This window comes from Hypanus sabinus, chromosome 1, assembly GCF_030144855.1.
Source record: "Hypanus sabinus isolate sHypSab1 chromosome 1, sHypSab1.hap1, whole genome shotgun sequence".
In the NCBI taxonomy this organism is placed as follows: Eukaryota; Metazoa; Chordata; class Chondrichthyes; order Myliobatiformes; family Dasyatidae; genus Hypanus; species Hypanus sabinus.
Window position 1 is genome coordinate 138,994,141 of NC_082706.1, and position 25,547 is coordinate 139,019,687.

Below are 25,547 nucleotides of genomic sequence, written 5' to 3' on the forward strand. Positions count from 1 at the left end.
AGTTGCCACTTATCAGTGCTATCTTAGATATTCAGTATGGAAATATCCTCTTGTCCACTCTATCCATACTTCCAATTTTCATTCAGTGGCAACTATAGTGTATTCGTTCAGATCCAAAGATGAATCACTGAATATCAACCAGTCCACCGACTCAAAGCAGTCTTGTAAGTGTTCCGCTACCTTCTCTCTCCCTGCCCCCACCCCACCATGAACAAGTACAAGCCCAAAAGTCATCAAATTCTCTTCATACTTTAGTTCTTTCACTCCTGCAATCATTCTTATGAATCTCATCAGGGTCCTCTCCAGGTCAGCATATCTTAATACAAAGCCCACGGTATTCCAAATGGAATCTGATCCGTGCCTAATGAAGCATCAACAGTACATCCTTTTATTGGTTTCAAGATAATTTGAAGAAGCATAGGTCTGGTCTTCGGATTAAGATTCTAATTATGGGTTGGGGCCGGCAAAGGCATACCGAGAACTCTGAAGGCCTTCAGAAGTAAAATTTAAGTACAGAGTGTGTATGTTCCTTTTAGAATAAAAGGCAAGCAGAACTGGTGAATGCAGGTTTGATTCAACATTTAAGTGATATTTGGATAAGTACATAGACGGGAGGGGTATGGAGTGCTATGCTCCATGTAAAATTTGAAGGGACTAAACAGAACTGTAGTTCAGCATAGTCTAAATGGACAAAAGAGTCTGTTTCTGTATTGTTGTTCTGACTTTAGTCCCATCAAAATAATGGTAACATTACATTTGCTGCTTTTACTGTCTTTACCGCCTTTAATGCCGACTCAACCTGCAAGCCAGTGTTGAGGGAATCCTGAACTAGGATTCCCAGGTCTCTTTGCACCTCATATTTCTAAATTCTCCTCAGACAATAGTCTATCCCTATACTCTTTCTACCAAAGTGCATAATACCACCCTTCCCTATGCTGTATTCCATCTGCCATTCCTCTGCTCATTCTACCAACCTGTCACATGCTTCTGCAGGCACCCTGCCTTTGTGACTCTACCTGTTCCACTGCCTATCTTGGTATTGTCTGTAAACTTGGCCACAGTGCTTAGAGCTTAGGCAGCCTCCTACCTGCCGGCATGAACATCCAACTCACAGACCTCCGTTGATACCCCTTTCCCCCATCCCTATCTATTATTTTAGTCTGGTTCTCTTTTATTTTCCATAATTCTCCACCCTCCCCCTAGCCCATTTCCCTCCAGCCTATCACTTCCTAGCTCTCTATTTTATCCCTCCCCCCACTTCTTATCCCCCCTTGACCATCCCATGTTACTTCACTCCTGATGAAGGGTTTCGGCCTAAAACGTCACTACCTCCTCCCATAGATGCTGTCTGGCCTGCTGAGTTCTGCCAGCATTTTGTGTTTTTATTGGCTACAGTGCTATCATTTCCTTCATCTGAGTGTATAAAGTGAAAAGTTGTCCCAACACAGATCCTTGTAGAATCTATCTTTATTTAACAAGACCCCTTTATCCTCACTCTCTCCTTTCTGCCAGTCAGCTAGGCTTCTGTCCATGCCACTGTCTTGCTTCCAATGCCATGGGCTCTTACTTTGTTTAGCAACCTTGTGTGTGGCATCTTGTCAAAGACCTGAAAATCCAAATCAATTAACATCCACCAACTCATTAATCTAGCCTCAAATAATTCCAACAGATTTGTCAGATTATCAAATAATTTCTGTCCTAGTGACACAAGGTTTCAGGCACTGTAATCTAGAAAACAGAACTGCTGAATGAGCTGACAGTATTGGGCAAAGGGATGGTCAACATATTCGGTTGAGAACTGCATTAATTTTTGTTCTTGTTCTGAATGAGCACTGCTCTTGATACCATCATTCCATAGTTTCATCACTTGTGAAATTAGCATTCTGGAGCAATTGCTTTTCATTAATAAAATACCTAAGGTATCTGTGATCTGTACATCAAACTTCAAAATTCAGTGGCTTTGCCAAATTCACGTGGTGACACAGATTAGTTATGTTCATAATATAAATGAAACATGGTCCAATTTATTCTTGGTTCTGACAGACTCCATGACCTATAATGGAAATTTTTTATGCTGTGACTGGACTATACAGGCAGTTCAAGTTTATTACCAGAGGCATACATATTCAGGTTATGAATGGAATGAAAATTAACAGCAGTAGATTTCAAGCATGGTGAATAGAAATTACATCAACAAATTAATGTAGATTTGCATTACTTGCACGACACAAATAATCACTAGTTCCTATTAGAAGAGTGGGAACTAATGGTTCCAAAGAGTGTGATGAATACCTGTGTATCAAAGCTGGTCTGTGTGAAGGAATAAATGAGAGAAGTTTGGAGAAGGAAAATGTGACAATTAAGATACAGAACACAGCAGTTGCTAGAGACCTGAAGTGAAACAATATTGGAAGAGTTTGGCATCTGGACAGAGGAAAATATGAGTCATCATTGCAGATGGATTACAACAGGCCAATTCGAACAAATTGCAGTGGTTGGCTATTAGAAATTATTGATGAACATTCTTTTCTGTTGGCAGTTCTTTTCTTTGCCCCTTGGTCAGAGTCTTATGAGTATGCAGAATGTGGGAAATACTGGCTGAGGCTTGAATATTGTCCGGGAACTAATTAAAATAGTCTGATATGCAGTCTTGTCTAGGTAAGAGAATGCAAAGGACATGCTGGGAGGGTAACTGGACTCTGAATTACTAGAGCAAATATGAGGAAATCTGCAGATGCTGGAAATTCAAACAACAACAACACACAAAATGCTGGTGGAACACAGCAGGCCAGGCAGCATTTTGTGTGTGTTGTTGTTCTGTGAATTACCGCTTGTTAGAGGTAAATGATAAATGAGTGTGTGTAAGACAGGAGCAGAATTCCAGATTCACTATCGTCTGGCATCTTCATCCCTACTCTTACATTCTAATACTCTTGAAATGAATATTAACATTGCAATTACCTTCCATACCAACAATTCAACCTGCAAGTTAATCTTTAGGGAATCCTGCATGATGGCTTCAAGTCCCCTGAAACGTCTTTTTTTTTTAAAAAAAAATTTCTCCCTGTTTAGACAATGTCTGTGCCTTTATTTCTTAATGCAAGGGGAGTTGGGTAACTTGCCCGCTAAACTGCGGAGTAAGGGAGGAGAAAGAGGATAGGTTGGGGCTGGTGGACCAGGACAGCTTGCCATCATTGATGAAACTGAGTTCTGAATTGTACAGGAAAATGTCAGGGTATCTATGGTCTGAAGCTCAGGAAAGTGGGTTGTACAGCAAGACAACAACACTAAGCATACAAGTCAGTCTACCAAAGAATAGTTAAAGCAGAAGAAATTGCACACTTTGGAATGGCCGAGTCAAAGTCCTGACCTTAATCCTATCGAAATGTGGAAGAACCTGAAGCAAGCAGTTCAAGCGAGGAAACCTACCAGCATCCCAGAGTTGAAGCAGTTTTGTAAGAAGGAATGGCCTAATATTCCTCCAACCTCGTGCAGGACTGATGAACAGTTACCAGAAAAGTTTGGCTGAAGTTAATGCTGTACAGGGTTACACGAGTAACTGAAAGCAAAGGCTCATAACTTTTTCCAACAAATGCATGTAATATTGGATCATTTTTCTCAATAAATAAATGAACAAGTATAATGCTTTTTGTATTGCTTATTTAATTGGATTCTCTTTATCTAGTTTTAGGTCTTGTGTGAAGAACCGATCACATTGTAGGTCATATTTATGCAGAAATAGAGAAAATTCTAAAGGGTTCACAGACTTTCTGGCACCACTGTATGTCCACAAAATGATGTGTCTGTGCATAAGTGACTTTGACAGGAAATGATAAGGTGGCAGGTTAGTGGGTGGAGGTGTTGATCAGCTTTTCTGGTTGGGGAAAGTAACTGTTTTTGTGGCTGTGCTTTTCTGCATGTACTGGATGTCCTTGATGCTGGTCTCTGTCCAGCAGAAATAATTCATTGATTCTCCATTCTCCACCACATTTAGCACCCACCATAGCACCTTTTAAAATTGCAGAAGAACAAGCAGCAAAAGATTGACCCTGAGCCATGTAAAGAAATTGAGACATAACTTGAAGAGCTTGGGTTTTAAATTGTCTTGAGAGTAAGTGGGTTTGGAGAGGCAATTGCATTTTCAGTAACTCATAAAGTGCTGAAGGAACTCACCAAGTTATGCCTCATCCATGAAGGGGAATGAATAGTCAGACTCAGGCCCTTCATCAGCATTAGAAAGCGAGGAGTCAGAAGTCAATGAGGAGAGAGGGTAAGATGTACTGGAGGAGTAACTATAGAGCTCGAGATGATTAGATGAAGGCAGCAGTGAAAGCATGGATCTGAAAGCAACTTTGAGAATTTCAAAATTGTTGTACAAGCAGTACAGTTTAAAAACTTGTATGCCATCCACACATAATTTTATCACATCAGTACACAGGAGTAGTACAAGGGAAAAGCAATTACAGAATGTAGGATGTATTGCATTCTGCTACAGTCAGTGAAGTTTAAGGCCAAGAGATAGATTGTTAGAATTAGGATTATTATCACACTTGTATAACGTAAAAAAATTTGTTGTTTTGTGGCAACAGTACAGTGCGAAGACAGAACTTGCTGTGAAATACATAACTCAATTTTATTTAACTCGCTTGCTGTGAGTTAAATAAAAGGAGTAATTTGATAGTGGACCTTTCTGAAAACTGCCATGGGGAAGAAGCTGTCCTGAAACATTGTCTTCAGGCTCCTGTATCACCTCCCCACTGGTATTAATAAGAAGAGGGCATGTCCCAGATAGTGCAGTCAAGAGTCTATCGTGTATTCAAGGTTCTAATAACAGCAGGATAGAAGCCGGGTGGTACATGCTTTCAGGCTTTTGTATCTTCTAATCAATGGAGGTTTGGGAGAGAATATCTGGAATGGGAGTGCTCTTTGATTATTTTAACTGTTTTCCCAAGCAGTGAGAAAATACAGATAGAGTCCAATTAGGACTGGTTGTTTTTCATGATTAAGCAATCGAGCCATTGTTTGGTGGGGATCTGGTGTTGGCCAGCAAAGTTTTTTTTGATATTCTTGTTTATGGAGAGAAGTATGTGGAAGTTGGGGTGCAGGTTGAGGGCACGTGAACTGCAACAGAGTGGGAAATGATCCAGACTGAGAATATGTAATTGAAAAAGTTTAATTATACGTATTAGGTGTTTGTGATTCTACACTACCGCTCTGAAACCAAGAAACCCCAGCTTCTACCTAACACAGGCTTGAATCAGTCAGCTGCTTCCTCATCTTTATTTGTAACAGAATGCTGACTGACCACATTTTTCTGCATGGTACATTGCAAATTATGATCAAAACTGCCAACTTTGTAAAATGTCACTTTGCCTTCAAGCTTTCATTCCCCTCAGGTCCTTGAATGTGGCAGTATCTTTGTGTACAAGTAAAAAGTGCAAAGCACCAAAGCAAGACTTGTTGTCATAGTTAGTGTTCCAGGCAGATTAAAAACCATGATCAAAAGGCTTCAGCCTCTAGACTCATAAAGACAGATAAAGAAAGCAAGAGATTAGGTAAGATTTGGGAAATGCTTTAGAGGTGTTGAGGGTTAGAGCTGGTTGATTGTACATACGAGATGGTGGGGGCGGGGGCGGGGGGCAGGGTGGTGAAGCTGTGAAGGGAATTAAAAACAAGATGTCCTGAATCAAAATTTCTAACTTTGAGTAGCAGAATCTATGCAGTTGGAAGTAATTGCAGAATAAATTTAAGGATTGCTGGATGAGTGAATGTAGAATTGGCACTTCGATTTCTGTACTTCATTGAGGAATAGAGCTGATTACTCTTAAGCAAAACTTTTCAGATAAATCTTTAGGGTTATTGAGAGGTGAAAGATGCAGACCTAAATAATAGTACAGATGATTTGTACTGTGTGGGCTGTTTCTGTGCAGTATGCCACACACTGACCAAAAAGTAAAAGTATTGTGTACAATGCATCTTCAAATGAAATTTCATTGTGAAACTTCTGCCTTTCTGCCCACAGCCACCGAGTGCTGAGACACACAGCGATAATATGCACAAGCCGTTCTCTAAGTGTGAGAGCTATGGCATGCAGAAGTAATGCCCTTGATGCTGAAGCAAAGAGCGACATTGATAATCTCCTAGTGTTTCTGGATGTTGCCAATATTAATACAGTGAGTTTTCATTAAATATGCACTGGGATTTTGAACATAACTGTCAATGGATGAAGAAATTTGGTTAATTTATTACTTGCAGTTTTCATGGATACCGGAAAAAAATCAATATCAAAATAAGCTGCCTTCCAAAGAAAGAATTGAAGCTCTATTTCAAGTGTGTAAAACACAAAATAAATATTGTGCTGTTTTATGTTTAACATCCCAATCAACTTAGCTCAGACTTAAATTCCATTGTGGTTGTCAGGATTCATAGCAATTATTGCAATGATAATTTGACTAGTTGAATGAACTTTGCTTCAGAAAACCTTAACATTGTTTTCCTGCTGCCAGTGGTGTATTACATAGAACAGTTCAGCACATTACAGGTCCTTCAGCCCACAATGTTGTGCCGACCCTCAATCCCTGCCTCCCATATAACCCCCCACCTTAAGTTCCTCCATATACCTGTCCAGTAGTCTCTTAAACTTCACTAGTGTATCTGCCTCCACCACTGACTCAGGCAGTGCATTCCACGCACCATCCACTGTCTAAGTGAAAAACCTTCCTCTAATATCCCCCTTGAACTTTCCTCCCCTTATCTTAAAGCCATGTCCTCTTGTACCGAGCAGCGGTGTCCTGTGGAAGAGGCGCTGGCTGTCCACTCTGTCTATTCCTCTTAATACCTTGTACACCTCTATCATGTCTCCTCTCATCCTCCTTCTCTCCAAAGAATAAAGCCCTCGCTCCCTTAATCTCTGATCATAATCCATACTCTCTAAACCAGGCAGCATCCTGGTAAATCTCCTTTGTACTCTTTTCCAATGCTTCCACATCCTTCCTATAGTGAGGCGACCAGAACTGGACACAGTACTCCAAGTGTGGTCTAACTAGAGTTTTATAGAGCTGCATCATTACATCACGTCTCTTAAACTCTATTGCTTGACTTACGAAAGCTAACACTCCATAAGCTTTTTTAACTACCTTATCTACCTGTGAGGCAACTTTCAGGTATCTGTGGAGATGTACCCCCAGATCCCTCTGCACCTACACACTACCAAGTATCCTGCCATTTACTTTGTACTCTGCCTTGGAGTTTGTCCTTCCAAAGTGTACCACCTCACACTTCTCCGGGTTGAACTCCATCTGCCACTTCTCAGCCCACTTCTGCGTCCTATCAATGTCTCTGCAATCTTCGACAATCATCTACACTATCTACAACACCACCAACCTTTGTGTCGTCTGCAAACTTGCCAACCTACCCTTCTATCCCCACATCCAGGTCATTAATAAAATTCACAAAAAGTAGAGGTCCCAGAACAGATTCTTGTGGGACACCACTAGTCACAACCCTCCAATCTGAATGTACTCCCTCCACCACAACCCTCTCCCTTCTGCAGGCAAGCCAATTCTGAATCCACCTGGCCAAACTTCCCTGGATCCCATGCCTTCTGACTTTCTGAATAAGCCTACTGTGTGGAACCTTGTCAAATGCCTTACTAAAATCCATGTAGATCACATCCACTGCACTACCCTCATCTATATGCCTGGTCACCTCCTCAAAGAACTCTTATCAGGCTTGTTAGGCACGATCTGCCCTTCACGAAGCCATGCTGACTGTCCCTGATCAGACCATGATTCTCTAAATGCCCATAGATCCTATCTCTAAGAATCTTTTCCAACAACTTTCCCACCACAGACGTAAGGCTCACTGGTCTATAATTGCCTGGACTATCCCTACTACCTTTTTTGAACAAGAGGACGACATTTGCTCCCTCCAATCTTCTGGTACCATTCCCGTGGACAACGAGGACATAAAGATCCTAGCCAGAGGCTCAGCATTCTCTTCCCTTGCCTCGTGGAGCAGCCTGGGAAATATTCCGTCAGGCCCCGGGGACTTATCCGTCCTAATGTATTTTAACAACTCCAACACCTCCTCTCCCTTAATATCAACATGCTCCAGAACATTAACCTCACTCATATTGTCCTCACCATCATCAAGTTCCCTCTCAGTGGTGAATACCGAAGAGTGGTATTCATTGAGGACCTCGCTCACTTCCACAGCCTCCAGGCACATCTTCCCAATTTTATCTCTAATCGGTCCTACCTTCATTCCTGTCATCCTTTTGTTCTTCACATAATTGAAGAATGCTTTGGGGTTTTCCTTTACCATTCTCGCCAAGGCATTCTCATGCCCCCTTCTTGCTCTTCTCAGCCCCTTCTTAAGCTGCTTTCTTGCTACCCTAGATTCCTCAATAGACCCATCTGATCCTTGCTTCCTAAACCTCATGTATGCTGCCTCCTTCCACCTGACTAGATTTTCCACTTCACTTGTCACCCATAGTTCCTTCACCCTACCATTCTTTATCTTCCTCACCAGAACAAATTTATCCCTAACATCCTGCAAGATATCCCTAAACATCCACCACATATCCATAGTACATTTCCCTGGAAAAACATCATCCCAATTCACACCCGCACGTTCTAGCTTTATAGCCTCATAATTTGCCCTTCCCCAATTAAAAATTTTCCTGTTCTCTCTGATTCAATCCTTTTCCATGATAATGCTAAAGGTCAGGGAGCGGTGATCACTGTCCCCCAGATGCTCACCCACTGACAGATCTGTGACCTGACACGGTTCATTACCTAATACTAGATTTAGTATGGCATTCCCCTTAGTTGGCCTGTCAACATACTGTGACAGGAATCCATCCTGGACACACTTAACAAATTCTGCACCATCTAAACCCTTGGAACTAATCAAGTGCCAATCAATATTAGGGAAGTTAAAGTCAACCATGATAACAACCCTGTTATTTTTTGCACCTTTCCAAAATCTGCCTCCCAATCTGCTCCTCGGTATCTCTGCTGCTACCAGGGGCCTATAGAATACCCCCAGTAGAGTGACTGCTCCCTTCCTGTTCCTGACTTCCACCCATACTGACTCAAAAGAGGATCCTGCTACATTACCCACCCTTTCTGCAGCTGTAATAGTATCCCTGACCAGTAATGCCACCCCTCCTCCCCTCCCCCCCCCCCCCCCCCGTCTCTTTTAAAGCACTGAAATCCAGGAATATTGAGAACCCATTCCTGCCCTGGTGCCACCCAAGTCTCCGTAATGGCCACTACATCATAATTCCATGTATGTATCCCAGCTCTCAGTTCATCACCTTTGTTCCTGATGCTTCTTTCATTGAAGTACACACACTTTAGCCCTTCGACCTTACTACCTTTATACTCTTTATTCTGCTGCTCTTTCCTCAAAGCCTCTCTATATGTTAGATCTGGCTTTACTCCATGCACTTCTTTCACTGCTCTATCGCTCCGGGTCCCATGATAGCAAACCTACCAGCGAGGATATTGCTCCCCCTCGAGTTCAGGTGTAACCCGTCCAATCTGTACAGGTCCCACCTTCAACAGAAGAGATCCCAATGGTCCAAAAATCTAAAACCCTGTCCCCTGCACCAACTCCTCAGTCACGCATTTAACTGCCATCTCCTCCGATTCTTACCACCACTATCATGTAGTACTGGCAGCAATCCTGAGAACACCACCCTTGAGGTCTTGTTCTCCAGCCTTCTGCCTAGTTCCTGAAACTCACACTTTAGGACCTCATCCCTCTTCCTGCCGATGTTGTACATGCATCACGACTTCTGGTTGCTTTCCCTCTCGTACCAGGATGTCATGCACCCTATCAGAGACATCCCGGACCCTGGCACCCGGGAGGCAACAAACCATATGGGTTTCCTTCTCACGTCCTCAAAATCTTTTGTCTGCTCCCCTGACTATAGAGTCTCCAATGATGACAGCTCTCCTCCTCTCCGTCCCATCCTTCTGCACCACAGGGTCAGACTCAGTGCCAGAGGCTCTGCCACCGTGGCTCACACCTGGTTGGTCACCTGCTCACCAACAGCATCCAGGACGGTAAACTTATTGTTCAGGGGAATGGCTACAGGGGTGCTCTGCACTACCTGTCTACTGTCCTTTGCTTTCCCCCCTCTGACTGTCACCCAACGACCTGCTTCCGGCAGCCTAGGTGTGACTACCTCCCTGTAGCTCTCATCTATGACCGCCTCATTCTCCCTTATGAGTCGAAGGTCATCCAGCTGCTGCTCCAGATTCCTCACACGGTCTTCCAGATTCTCCAGCCACAAGCACTTCTGGCAGATGTGACTCTGCGGGAGAGGGGAGTTCCCCCAAGACTGCCACATCTCACAGGAGAGGCACATCACCGTCTCAGGAGGCATTGCAAAGACTAACTGGGAACAGGCTTGTCCTCCACCTCTTCTCGTCGAAGCCGCTCGAGTCAAAGCATCAAATCTCCACTCCTTCACTAGCCCACTCACTCATTGAAAATCAAATCCTAAATTCTGTCTAAAAATTATAAAATCTGTGTTATGCGAAACACTATCTGCACCAGTTGTCTGTGCTAATTTTGTTCATTTACATCTTATTCATTCAAAAGAGCACATAAACGTGCACTGAATGAATTCCTTGGTCAAAATCTATTAGGAACTGATATTCAGTTTTATAGTGCTGTAGAAGTTTTGATCGTGTTCTAATTTATTCTGTATTTTGTTAAGTACATAATTTGTTACTCAGTAAACAGGTAGTTTATCCTTTTTATAACTTTTAACCATTTCCATGAAACTTCAGCTAATTAGGACAGCACTTACATGGAGCTGTATTCACATATTAAAAACTTAAAATTGTGCTTTTGGCTTTATATTACAATTTGATTAACTTGAGGAATAAAGGATGCATTAGTGCATAGAATTGGGAATCCAGACACAGAAAAATTAGTCAGATTTGTCCATAGTTTAAAATTGTTAATCGTCCTTTGTAACATACCACAAAGGAAACAGAGCAGACTGAAAGCATTCCCCTTGCCCAAAGTGCTATGGAAAGTCTGCAAAAAAAAAAATGGGTTCAGTCTTAGCATACCAGAAAAGACCTTTAAGCAGATTAAGAAGTGGAAGGAGAGAAGCTGAATATTTCTTCTGTAAACTGACGAGTTTGGTCTTCTCATCAAATGCAGTTTAAAGAAAATTGTGATTACATGTTTGTGTTTTAATTTTTGAGAGGGAACAAATGTCAAGCTGCACTGAAAATTTTGGTGGTTTTTGGGTACAATGGTTTGGAACTTGATCTACACACTGTGAAAATATTAACATGTAATTTCAAACTGATCAGTTTACAAGAGCATTTGAATTGGAACGGTTTATGGGCCAAATACTGGAATGGGAGAAATTCTGGGACATAGTCCCTGAAGGGAGAAAAGTAAGCAAATGGAAAATATGCCCCCGTTCTAAAAATCTACATATTTTCTGGTGTGAACAATAGGCATTTATTTTAAAAACAGTGTAAGTATCATGTTAACATTGGTGCTTAATCTTTCAGAGTGAAGCAGGTGTAAGGGAATTCCACATAATTCAGGTGTCGAGCTGTAGCAAGCATTGGAAACTACAGAAATGTATAAATCCAGCTGAAGATAAAGGTTGGTGATTTTTACCTATTTGTATAATTATTTTATTTTTGATGTTTTTGTATTATTCTGGTAGTGAAGTTTGTGGAGCTGTGATGCCATAGTGTAAGAGTTTAAGTTCTGATCTCTTGTGTAGGGTTTGCATATTTGAAGTGACAGTGTGGGATTCCCTGGGGTTCCCTGGTTTTCTCCCACATGCTGTAGATATTCAGGTCAGTGGCTTGCCGCTGTGAATTGCCCTTGGTGTAGGTGGGCAGTAGATTTGAGACACAGACTGTAAGTGGATGAATCTAAAGTAAAAATAAACTGCTTGAGCTACTCGGTGTGCAGGCAGTGTCCATGGAGTGAAATGGCAAGTCTGCATTTCAGCTGGAGATTCTTCATTTGGTAGAATAGATGAGAATTTGAGAAAAAAATCCTTCGGAAGTAAAATTTGATTTCAGAATTTAGGAGAATAAAACTGTAAACAGAAGTAAACATTTATATTTTCAAATAACTCATGCGCAGATGACAAGCTTCAATGTGCAGAACTTTGAGGATAGTTTTCTTGGAAAGTATCACTGTCCATAATGTGCGAATCACCTTTATATTTAAACCTTGTTGACAGCATTTTCTGCAAGTTTATCATGTTTGGTAAATGTCCTTATTTGAGGAAGTAATTGAGAGAATTGGTAGAAAGAAACATGATGTAGTGTATTTAGATTTCCAAAAGACATTTGTCAAAGTATCTCATAAGAGACTTGTCTATCAGTTAAGAGCTCAAGATATTGGAGGTGTATTAGCATGGATTAAAAACTGGATAATCTCATAAAATAGTTGGAAGGCCATAACTGATGGAGTACCACAGAGATCAGTTTTAGGTCCATAATTGCTCACTGTATTAAAGATATGTTCATGTTCGTTGTGTTGGATGTGGGTTCAATCATTTAGGTTTGTTAGGCTTCTCTTTAAATGTATTCTTATATTGCAAGGTAATCTATTCTTTTTTGTTGGAAGGTGTAAATCTTAATTTGTTTCTTGGAACTGCAGAGGTCTGCAGCAGCTTACAAAAATTAAACAAGTCATGAACAAGATAAACGATATGATCTCCAAAATTGTATTTCTACAAGAAACTCATCTCTTAGATGAGGACAGTATAAAAATTAAAAGGAGGTGGCAGGGTAGTGGATATACAGCATTACTGTCATCTAGGGCTAGAGGAGTTATTCTTATTCATAAAACAGTCCCATTCTAAGTGAAAAATGTAATTAAAAATAGAAAGGGAATATATTTAATAATCCAAGGTTCTCTACTAACTGAAAACTTAAACTTAGTAAGCTTGTTTTTATATATATATATATCTATAAACAATATAATATAGATGACCCTAGTTTTTTTGAAGACGTGTTTCTTAATTTATCAACATTTGCAGTGTTACATAATAGCAGGAGATTTTAACTGCACGTTGAACCCCAGTATGGATAGGGCCACAGGGATAGATCAAACACATAACGGGTGTAGGACAGTTATTCATCACTTTATCAAAGAATTAAATTATAGAGAGAATTGAAACAAAATATCAAAACCTACTCTTGTTACTCTAGTACATTACAGACTATAGATTATTTCTTAATTTCCTCAGGATTACGGACCAAAATTCAGAACTGCTACTATAACAATATTGTGATCTCAGATCATGCACCATGTTGCCAAGAATAAAAAGCTGTCAAAAGATTCTTCTAGATGGCACTTTCAACACAAGTGGTTACAAGATGAAGAATTTGTAAAATATTTGGGGAAACAGATGAGTTCTTTGAAATTAATACTACACAAACATCTGCGTGTACAAAGTGGGAGGCATTTAAAGCTTTTCTTAGAAGGCATATCAGTTATACAGGCTCAAAATCAAAAAAGGTGCAAGAGGAGAGAGTACATTTGGAATACAAAATAAAGACTTTCCAGGAAAAAGTCTTTGAAAACCGAAACCCACAATTGGAAAAAGAATAACTAGTTTTGAAAGCTGAATATGAGAAGATGTCTGCATTTAGGGCTGCTTCTAGTTTTCTTAGACTAAAGCTATCATTTTATGAACAGATGAGGCAAATTATTAGCATGGCAGATCAAACAATTAGAAATTAAGACATCAATTACAACCATCATATTCAACAGGCACGAAGTTGTGGATCCCACAGAAATTAATGATGCTTTTAGAGACTATTATGAAGAATTATATAATACAAAAAATGAAATCAATTTGCAAACCCTAAATAGGTTTTTGGAAGAGCTACCTATACCACATATCTCAAAGGAATATAAAGAAGATCTGGGATTAGACATCAACAAAGAAGTTGGGCACGCCATTGATAATTTGAAATCAGGAGAAAGGGCAGGACCAGATGGCCTTCCAATTGATCTGTATTAAAAAAAATTCAAGAATAAATTGCTAATTCCACTTTTGGAAATGTTTCTAGAGGCATTCTACCCTCTATGAATAACACTTTGATTACTTTACTGCCCAACAGGTGTAAGAACATGAGACCCATCAGTTTGTTAAATTCTGATCTTAAGATAATCTATAAATTTTAGCAAAATGTTTACAAAACTTACTGCCTAATAGCATAAGTAGAGATCAAAATGGATTTATAATGGGAAGGCAAGGTTTCCATAATGTAAGAAGGGTATTGAATATTATTCACAATAACAAAGAAGCACTAGATACAGCACTTCTATCATTGGATGCGGAAAAGGCCTTTGATAGGGTTAAATGGCCTTATCTTTTCAATGTCTTAGAAAGATTTGGATGTGGAAGTAACTTCATAAAATGGGTTCAGGTAATATACAAAAATTCTACAGCAGAAATCTTAACAAATAGAAACATTTCAAAACCAATAACAATCGGTAAAGGTTGCTGACAAGGTTGTCCACTCTCGCCCTTATTATTTACAATGGCAATTGAACCTCTAGCAATAGCAGTACACCCGCAGTTCTGTGGAATAACAACAGGACAGATAGAACACAGAATTGCCTTGTATGCTGATGATATAATTTTATTTATATCCAATTTAAATAAATCGATCCCAACCTTGCTACAGCTAATTAAATAATTTGGTGAGATTTCAGGATACAAAGTGAATAATACTAAATCCTATATTACTGCTCAACACTAATGAAAGAAGAGATCCAATTTCAGAGGTAATCCAATTTAATGTTGTACAACAGTTTAAGTATTTGGGAGCAGAGATTCTGCCTAGGTTAGAACATATTGTTAATGCTAATTATGACCCCTTGATGATAGATATTAATGTCAATTGAAAGATGGGTGGCTCTACCAATATCTGCAATTGGGAGAATCAACATTCTAAAAATGAATATACTACCAAAGCTACTCTATTTATTCCAAAATATTCCTTTGCCACCACCTTTAGACCTGTTCTCAAAAATCAAAAGGATATGTTTGAGATTTATATGGAACAGTAGGAGAGCAAGACTTTGTTTATCTTTATTGTATTTGCCACTTGATCGAGGGGGTCTAAAATGTCCAAACATCATGTGGTATTATTGGGCTATACAGTTGAGAACTATTATGTTCTATTTTTCAACAAATGATTCTCCTCATTGGATAGAAATGGAATCTCACGGTCTAAAATTACCTCTTCCTTTATTTATATATATATATACACACACACATACTCAGATACAGTTAAAAAATTACAGAAGCAAACTAAAAATCCAATTGTAAAGCACATGATAAAGGTATGGTATGATGTAAAAAAAATTTAAAGGAACCATATGTATTATCACAATATAGTCCAATATGGGGCAATCAGTTATTTTTACCAGGAAGAGCAGATGCAACATTTAAAGAATGGAAATCCAAGGGACTTCAAATGATTCGAAACCTTTATTTAGCAGACTCACACATTATGATGTCTTTTGAGGAGCTGAGGTGTACCTTTAACCTCAGTAGTAAACATTGCTACAAATACCTCCAGCTAAGAAGTTTCGTTAAGGTAAACCAAAACAACACACTTACCAGACATTCACACTTGGAAAAAATTCTGATAAAGGACAGTTTGAGAAAGGGTATCATTTCGGAATTTTATAATTTGCTGGTATCTTGCTCGTCTGAAAATTCACAATACAAATTGAAAACTTGGGAGGAAAATTTGCAGCTTAAAATTTCGGACGAAGTGTGGAAAACAGCTTGTACCAATGCTCGTACCAAGTCAACAACCACTTGCCTTAAATTGATACAGTACAAATGGTTAATGTTGACATATGTCACACCAGTGGAATTAAACGGATACAACAAAAACATATCAGACATATGCACAAAATGTACAGAAGCCAGAGGTACATTGTTTCATTGTATGTGGCAATGTAGTGAGAGATTGGAGCATTTTGGGAAGAGGTACGAACTACAATTGAGAAAATTATTTCAAAACAAGTTTCATTGGACCCTGAACTCTTTCTGTTGGGTTTGTACCTACAGAAACATAATTACAGTAAAAATGAACAAACATTTGTAGATCTCAGCTTACTTCATGCTAAAAAATGTATTGCACTATTATGGAAAAAAACTCATAGACCAAGCACTACTCAATGGATAAGGCAGATGTTATGAAGTCTCTCATTGGAAAGGATAACCTATATGTTAAGGTCTAAACAGCAGATATTTGAGAATATATGGAGACCCTTTATTAACTATGTCAAGGATTTGGACTTAACAGAAGATTAAAAGAGTATTACCTTCTGTAAACAATGCAGCTTCCAAAATTTGTAGAAAATTTATTTATTTATTGCTTTTGAATTGTATTATAAATACCTGTTAAATTTTACACATTTTTAATATATAGATTACCACTTGTTGAAATAGGAGAAGCATTTTTTCGTGTTTTTTGTGTGTGTTGTTTGTTGTGTTAATGCAGCAACTTATGTATTTTCTGAATAATATAAGAAAGTATAGGAAGGTAAAAACTGTATTTCATGGTATTAAAATGCAAATAAACATATTGTGGCAAAAAAAGATGTGCAACATCCAGATTTGCTGATTACATAACAGTTGGTGGAAGTAAAAATATTTTGTGGTAAGGCTGTTGTGATTCTGTATTGGTATTCAGATTGTCTTGAGTGGTCAAAAGACTGGCAAATGATGTTTAACGTGGGTGACATGTGAGATTGTGCACTTTGGTAAGAGAAACCCAAAAGGCACATTATTATCTAAATGGGAAAGACTGCAAGTGAGTGAAGTACTTGAGGGATCTTGGTGTTCTAGTGTATGAATCACAAGGCTAGCAGACGGGATTTAATGTTGAGGCCTTGTAAAGCTTAGCTCAGACCACACGGAGTGTCATGAGCAGTTTTGGGCCCCTTATCTGAGAAACAATGTACTGGTATTGTAGAGGGTCTAGTGGAGGTTCACAAGGATGATCGGAGGAATGAAAGGGTTAATGTATGTGAACTGTTTGATGGCACTGGGCCTATACTTGCTGGTGTTTAGAAGTATGAAGTGGGATCTCATTGAAACCCATTGAATATTGAAAGACCTAGATAAAGTAGATGTGGAGAGGATGTTTCCTATATTGGGAGAGTCTAGGACCAAAGGGCACAGATTCAGAATTGAGATATGTCCATTTAGAACAGAGAAGAGGGAAATTTTCTAAAACCAGACCATGGTGAATATGGTGGAATTCATTGCCGTGGGCAGCTATGTCAGCCACATCATTGGGTGTATTTAAGACGGATGTTGATTGGTTCTTGATTAATCAGGATATCAAAGGTTACTGTGAGAAGGCAGGCAAATTGGGTTGAGGGAGATAATAAATCAGCCATGATGGAATGGTAGAGCCGACTTGATGGGCCAAGTCAGCTAGTTCTGCTCCCGTGGCTTATGGTCAGACAGGCTATACAAGAAGTTAAGGTGAATGGCATTTTGGCCTTTGTTGCAAATTTGAAGTTTAAAAACAGGGTGGGTTTGTTACAATTGGACACATTGCTGTTGAGGCCATTGTGTCCAGTTTTGGTCCTGCTTTTTAAAAAAAATCTTTTTTAAAATAACTAGTTATTTAAGGCTGATATGGAGAAATTTATTCTCACATAGGGTGGTAAATCAGGTGGTGGAGGCGGAATCATTTTAAGTGGAGGTGGATATATATTTGATAGATCGAAGAATGTGGGGATAGTGACACAGGAGACATGTTAAGGCCAAGGCAGATCAGCCATCATATTGGAAGGAAGATTAGCCTTGTCATATGTACATCAAACATAGTGATGTTTGTGTCAAGTCAGATCAGGAAGGATTGTGCTGGGCACAACTCACAAGTATTGCCACACTTCTGGCACCATCATAGCATGCCTACAACTAAATAACCCTAACCTGGTCACCTTTGCAATGTGGGAGTAAACCAGAGCAAACTCGAAGGGCCCACGGCCCACTCCTGCTCTTATTTTCTCAGGCTCTCTTGCCAAAGACAAAGTGCAAATGATTGGAGGATAGAAAATATGGTACCTTATTGAAGTAAAAGTTTCAGGATATGACAGACCTGTAAGTCTAATGTCAGAGAAAGTGAAGCTATTGGAGAAAGTTCTAGTCTGGATCAACTGCAGCTGAAAGGGCAAGGATTAATCAGTTAGCTTAATGGAGGGTCCTGCCTGACCAATTGGATTAAAGATTTAAAGATAACAAAATTTATTCACGTGGCTTTGTGCAATGGGCTTCACCCAGGTCCTACATGGAAAACTGGCCTGAAAGGTTAGGGCACATTTGGATCTGCGAAAGTGGTTTTAAAATTAGCTTGCAGATGAGAGGCATGATGATGGTGGAGAGTTATTTTTGTGACTGGTGGCTTGTGGTCTGTAGTGTAGGAAAGGGACTACTGTTGGGAAGCTTGCTCTTTGCTACATTCATTAACAACCTGGATATGAATGCAGTCTGATGAATTGTCTTAGCCCGAAATGTCGACTGCTTACTCTTTTCTGTAGATGTTGCCTAGCCTGCTGTTTCTTTGGATTTCCAGCAGCTGCAGACTTTGTGTTTATGACTGTAGTGGGTATGACTTTGTGCTTATGACTGTGAGCAATACTATTTAGAAATGGTTATTTTTAATTTTAAAAACTTCATATTAATAATTTTCAAAAAGGGTTTCTAAAATGCTTCATTTATTTCAATCACTTATACTTTTAATGTTAAAACAATGAATACTCTATAACTCATCCTTTTTCCTTAAAGTCCATAATTATTGTTACAAATTCATTAATCAATAATTTCTGCTCAAAATTACCATGGCATGTGAGATAATCTTTTAGAAGCTTATTGCCAGTTTTGGGGACACACTGAAAAATGTTCACCCCACCAGTAGAAGGACCTCTGAGTTTGTTCCAGCATTCTGAAGGTGACAGCACAGATCAGTTGGTGGAGGCCTGGAATGCGCTGTCTGACGTGGTGGTGGAGGCAAATATGCTAGGAGTGTTTTGGAGGCCCTTAGACAGGCACATGAATGTGCAGTAGATGGAAGGATATGACACTGTGTAGGCAAAGAGATTAGTTGAATTGAGCATTTGTGCTAATTTAATTAAGGACAACATTGTGGGCTGAAGGACCTGTTCCTGTGCTGTACTGTTCTGGGTTCTAAGGCATAATGAAGTACTTGCCTCCGATAGTCATGGCACAGAATATGAGAACAGGGATGTTATGGTGGAACAACAGTGAGGCCAGAGCTGTGTACACTTTTGGTAGTCACCCTCTAGGAAGGATGACATCTCACTGGAAAGGGTGCGGGGAACTTCACCAGGTTGGTGTATGGGGTTTGAGGGTTTTAACTGAGAGACTCGGATAGGCTGGGTTTGTTTTTTTTAAGCAGAGGAGGCTGAGCAGAATCCTGTTGGTAGTATACATGATTGAGTGGCATAAGATGGTAGATGAGCAGGAAGGTGGTGCGGCTCATAGAGTTGCTATCTCACAGCTCCAGTGACGACTTGAATCCTAACCTGAGGTGCTGGCTTTGCAGAGTTTTCATGTTCCCCTGACTGCTGCACTCTATTCCCACAACACAATGTCGTCGGGGTTGGAAAGTTAAATTAGCCACTGAGGTAACACCCATTTCATAAAAAGTTTTTCTGCTAACCTTCCATGGTAAGCACATGGGTGAGGTCAGCCTACGGTGTTGGGTAAATTAGACCTTGTAACTTCTCTAATACTGTTTTAAAAATATGCATTTTTCCGTTGTGTGTCTTTATTCAGTTAGAATAAACTGCAGAGTAAAATGAGCACTGCGACAAAGTGTGGCTAGTCAAACAATGTAAATAGCATTGATTATTAAATTACAGGTGCAAAGCTCAGCAATCGGGAGAGGGCAAAACTATGTTTTAGGGCAACAAGATGTCAACATTCAGAAGGTGAGCTCATTACAGTGATTTTTCTCATGTCTTGATGTGTCTGCATTTGTAATCACAAAATGAAAGGCAATCATGACAATGTTTTTGCTTCCATAGCTACCTCATGTACAGAAGGAAGGTATATATTTGCAGATATCGTTTTGGGAAATGAGCAGGTGAGTAGCCTTAGCTCTGTCTGTCATTGAGTGTTACTTTCAATGAATCATGGGATGTTAAGCAGCAATTGAACATTAATTGGGTATTCTGATAGGTCTTGATGTAGCTACAGGGTTTTTTTATATTGAATGGCTAACATTTTAAGACAAAATAGGTTGATTTTTTAGGCCATGTCAGATGGACCATGATCATCTTTATTTTTCTATTCATGACGCAAGCAGCAACTTGGCTCTCTTCTGATTGCAATTTCAACACAATGTTCCTGCCTATCTCTTTAATCTTCCCATCTTCACTTTTCAAGTGCAACGATCTACAGGACGAGTTCTGCTTGTCTGTGGGAGGGAAATGATTGTTAACGTTTGTTAGAATCTCATTTTCTGCAACTTGTCAATCTTGAAACCCTGCAGGGTTTCAAACAGAGTCATTAAGTTTCTTCTTGCTCAACCTGCTGAGTTCCTCCAGCATATTCCGATAAATGCACACTCTTCTTTCCATCTTGCTGATCAACACATCAATTTTAGCAATTTTGAATCTCTCAGACTTGCTTTCAAATCCATGTTTTCACTGCACTTCACTCTCCTTTTCTGTTTTTAATTTCTTATACTTTGAGTACTTCATTTGCTCTTTCTTGTCTGTGTACCTCCATTTTTCTTAAACAGGCCCTCTGTCTTTTGAAAATCAAGATTCCCTAAACCTGTTATCCCTTTTATTTTGACTGGAACATGCAAACTCAACTCTCAAAATTTCACTTTTAAAAAGCATCCCACATACTAAACTTGATCTTGCTACTAATATCCAGTTTTAGATACAGTGAACCATGTGGGATTTTGTCAAGTCACTCTAAAACTTGTATAAACCATAAACCATATTTATTGTGTTGCTGCAATTCAGTTTGTTACCAGTTCAGAAATATTCATTCAAGTTGTGATTGAGTCTGCCCTTGACAAAGGCATATTGGCCTTCTCTGGTTAACAAAAGAAAATTGCAGATGCTGGAAGGTTTGAGCAACACACAAAGGAGCTGCAGGAACTCAGTGGTTAAGGCAGCATCTATAAAAGGAAATGGATAGTGAATGTTTTGCATTAAGACCTTTGGTTGTCCAGCTGAAGCGTCTCAACCTGAAACATTGATCCATTTCCTTCCTTAGATGCTGCCTGACTAATTGAATTCTTCCAGCTCCTTTTGTTTGTCACCCTGCCTTTTCAAGTGAACAAGCTTCGCCCTGTTTTTTTTTCAATTACATTCCCTATCACTGGTCTGTAGTTATAGGCTTTTTCCCCTGCTGCCTTTCTTGAAAAGAGAGACCACATTTGCTATCCTCCAGTCACCTGGAACCTTGCTTGTGTTCAGCAAAGATTTAAAAATCTCTGCCCTGTACTCCAGCAATCTCTTCCCCTGCCTCCCATAGCAGATATCATCTGATCCTGGGAATTTATCCACCTTCAAGCCCACCTAGCCATTGAACTAGGAGGCCCACACTAGGCACCTACCCACACCTGTTAACTGAGGTCTCCAGCTACAAGCACAGTTTCCTCTGTGAACAGCAGTAAAATGTATTCAACCTCACCTATACTTTCTGGCTCCAGCTACAGAATACCTATGATGTCCCTAATGAGCTCCACATTTTGCCCTTAACGTACTAAGAGATGATTTCAGATTTATCTGAACATTGTCTGCTAGTGGGTTTTTTTTGTGTGATCTACCTAACCTTCCTAATTTCATTTTTATGCCCCTACAATTGATGGGCCTCTCTCTTCATTAGTTCCCTATCCATTTTCACTCGATACATCCCTCAATATCTATCAAAATCAAGAGTTTCTCTGTAATTGTTACCCCTACCTTTTGCCCTTACAGGAACATGTTGACCTTGAACTCTTAGAAGCTCAGCAACTCATAAAATACCATAATTTGTTGCTGATTTGATCAATTATTCACAAGGTGTGGCATTTTTCATATAATTGAGTAGTATACTATGAAGATAAATGTAGCTCTTCCTAAATAAAACAATTTTCATTTCAAAGATGTATTTTCAAGTTCATTAAATTGTTAACTCCTTATCAGCTGACCTCTGTGCATCTGTTACTGTGGACCTGGGAATAAAGAGGCTGTTAATTTTAATCTGTCTTCTTCAGTGATGCACACTTTTGCACGTCTATTTTTTAGTTATTCCAGTGCTGTTTACATTTTCATTTATATTTAGCAAGAGATTTTACTTCATTTTGTGCCACTCATGGGATGTTATAAACTTCTGTAGTTTTATTTTTGGGTGTTATGATGCTTGTGAGTTTGTGATAACACTTTTGTTTGGATTGCATCACTGAGTTATTTCCGTTTTGTGTTTTTTTTTAAGATAATCAGTTCCACCACTCCCTGTGCTGACTTCTTCTTTCAAAGTTGCAGCACTGGACAGTCTCGAAAGACTGCATTGCAGGCAACAATGGGAGCTGGGAGATCAAAATCTGGCAACGTTATGAAATTAGTGCAAAAATGTAATGAAGTAGACCTGAACATTATAGTATTATGGAAGGTTGGTATAATTAACATTTGTGCTGAAGAGTTGTACATTTGCAAATATTGATGATTATAACTTAGAGGAAACTTAACATACTTAGTTCGCTTTCTAAATTAATGCAGTGACTTTATGATGTTTTTCTTCAACCTTCAAGTATGCCACAAGCATGCCACAATAAGATACAAAACAATGACAAAAATCGAGAGAATGACTTCAGAGGTTTAGTAATTCCTGCTGGTATGTGAATGGTTCCTTAATACAACATCATCTTCCCATTGATCTAAAGGTCCATTCAATTTGGGGAACTCAATGGCTTCATTACTGCATTAAAAGTAAACTGCTGGAAATGCTTGGTAAGTCAGGTAGTGCATGTGAACTACAAGCATATGTTTCCAGCCAAGACCTTCGTTGAGAACCTGGTGATTGATATTTCACTATAGAAGATTCCATATGGATTGTTTTGTTGCAGCTGACACTTACCTTCCTGATATCCCAATAATTCGTCATTTCTTGTGTCTCCTATTACCTCAGCTTTCCCACATTGGAATTTTCATTCTTCTGTCCCATTATCATAGTTGAATTCTCTGCAATTATTTACCATTACAGCAGCAACTCCAGTGTCGAAAAATATTCCAAAATAAGATAAGTGGATATTGAGGCAGTTGATTAGAAACAAACTAAAGAAGATTTATAATTCAAGTTGAGTTTTGAAAGATAACTGATGATACAGCTAACATGTTTGACGTCTGTTGGATGAAAGGCAAGTGGGAATACCAGGTGAGAATATGAGAAATGCAGAATTGGAAAGAGCTGGTTGGCAGTAGGTGGAGATTGGAATAGATGGAAAAATTTGAATATGAGAATCAGAATTTGAATTGGTACAATTACATGAGTCAGATGTTTTTGATGTTCGTAGTGATGAATAAAGAAGGAATGAGGGTTGGTATTGGAGTTAAAATATCAGTGTTGGAGCTATAGTTAAGCTGAAATCTTATAGGTATGTGATGTTAAGCTTGAGTGCATTGAAATAGATACAGAAGTGTGCATAATGTTTTGGCAGATGGATAGAGATGTGGAAGCTAGCAATCTTGCCTGTCTGCTTATCAAAAACTGCTTGTATTGTAATAGATCAAGTATCATGCAGAACTGGATAGAAGCTCAGGCTGTAGAAATGTCCTACTTCAGTGGTCAACCCTGATACAGGCTAATGTAATAACTACCCGTTAGGTTCATGACATTAATTTAAAAAAAACAGTAACAATGCTGTTACAAACACAAGATTCTGCAGATGCTGAAAATTTTGAGCAACATACAACAAATGGTGGGGGATTCTCAGCAAATTGAGTGGCATCTGGAGGGGAGCGAACAGTTGACTTTTCAGGCCGAGATCCTTCATTGGGACTGATCAATTCCTGATGGAGTTTTGGCCCGAACACACTGTTTATTCCTCTCCATTGATACTGCCTGATCTGCACAATTCCTCCAATATTTTGTGTGTGTTGCACGAAGTTGGTTAACCTTGATCTGTTGCTCATAGTAGATGCTACTCTGGAATGAAAAGCAAATATCCACAGATGTTGGAAATCTGAAAGAAAAATAAAGTATAGGAATTGTACAGCCAGTTTAGAGAAAAATGTAACCAACATTTCAGGTTCAATGACCTTTCAGCAGAACTGATTCAAAGTTTGAGGCCCTTTTGATGTCAAACATCTTCTCTGCATCCATACTATCAAGCTCTCCGATTCTTGCATGTTATCATAATATTACCTCTTAGGCCAATGGTACGATGGTTCCTCATGTGACCTTTATCCCACACACGTAATTTGTTCTTCCAGCAGTATATCTTGCAACCAATATGTTCTTGGCTCTTGCTTGAAATGGGCAGGTCATTGGCAAATCTTGTGTTCAACCTTGCATTAAACAGCCATGTATTTTTTTTAAAGTTCTCATCCCGTTTTTTTTTAAATCCTTCCAAGGTTCAGCCTGTCCCTCCTCTCTGAAGTCTATTCTAAGCTATACCCATTTTCTCCCAAATCCGAGTTCCTTGTACCCTGATATTCTGTTATTCTGTCCAACTTTGTCTCTTTGGAATTTCTTCCCTCAACCCTGGTTGAACTCTATTTCACTTTCACTTGGCAAATCAGGTGGCATCTATGATTCCTGTCATGTGAAAATCTGCAGATGCTGGAAATCTGAAGCAATATAGACAAAATGCTGGAGGAACTCAGCAGGCCAGGCAGTATCTATGGAAAAGAGTAAACAGACGACACTTTGGGCCAAGACCTTTCATCAGCAGTCTGATTTCTGCCCTGAAGAAGGATTTTAGCTGAAATGTCAACTGTTTACTCCCCTTCATAGAAGCTGCCTGACTTGCTGAGTTCCTCCAGCATTTTGTGTGTTGAGCAAGATTTCCAGTATTTGCAGCACTTCTTAGATTCTTTAATGTAATACTTTAAACAAGCTTGAGTTCAGCTTCCTTGATACCTCCTTACATAGCCATGTTATATTTTGCTTGATAATTATTTTAAACATGAAATTTTCTTCATTCTTTCAAGCCCAAGGGGTGTTTGTGGTGATTGTGATTAATTGATAACTTGACAAGTGAGGGTTCACTCCTGAGTTGGTAAGTTGTGAGTTCAAATCCCAGAGGTGAGCACAAAATTTTAGGTCAGCATTGAAGTGCAGCAATGAGGGGAAACTCTAAGCACTCAACTGCTCTCTTTTGGATTAGATGTTAAATAAAAGGTAATCTTCCTCCTGAAGTGGATATAAAAAATTTCTTCATTCTTGAAGAATACCAGGGAAGTTAGCATACCATTTTGTTTCACTAAAACATCTGGTCAGTATTGTATTTTTGTGGCAGATTGTC

The 25,547-nt window shown here is 39.3% G+C and overlaps 1 protein-coding gene across 5 annotated transcripts in view; it reads left to right on the top strand.

The window, feature by feature from the left end:
* trappc8 (trafficking protein particle complex subunit 8) overlaps window positions 1–25,547 on the top strand; it is a 167,772-nt gene that overhangs the window by 128,517 nt on the left and 13,708 nt on the right. For all 5 annotated transcript variants that reach the window (XM_059977137.1, XM_059977153.1, XM_059977162.1 and 2 more), the window contains 5 exons: window positions 6,023–6,173; window positions 11,553–11,649; window positions 19,942–20,010; window positions 20,107–20,165; window positions 22,517–22,693. In XM_059977137.1, the coding sequence (XP_059833120.1) occupies window positions 6,023–6,173; window positions 11,553–11,649; window positions 19,942–20,010; window positions 20,107–20,165; window positions 22,517–22,693 (553 nt within the window). The remainder of the gene's footprint in view (window positions 1–6,022; window positions 6,174–11,552; window positions 11,650–19,941; window positions 20,011–20,106; window positions 20,166–22,516; window positions 22,694–25,547) is intronic.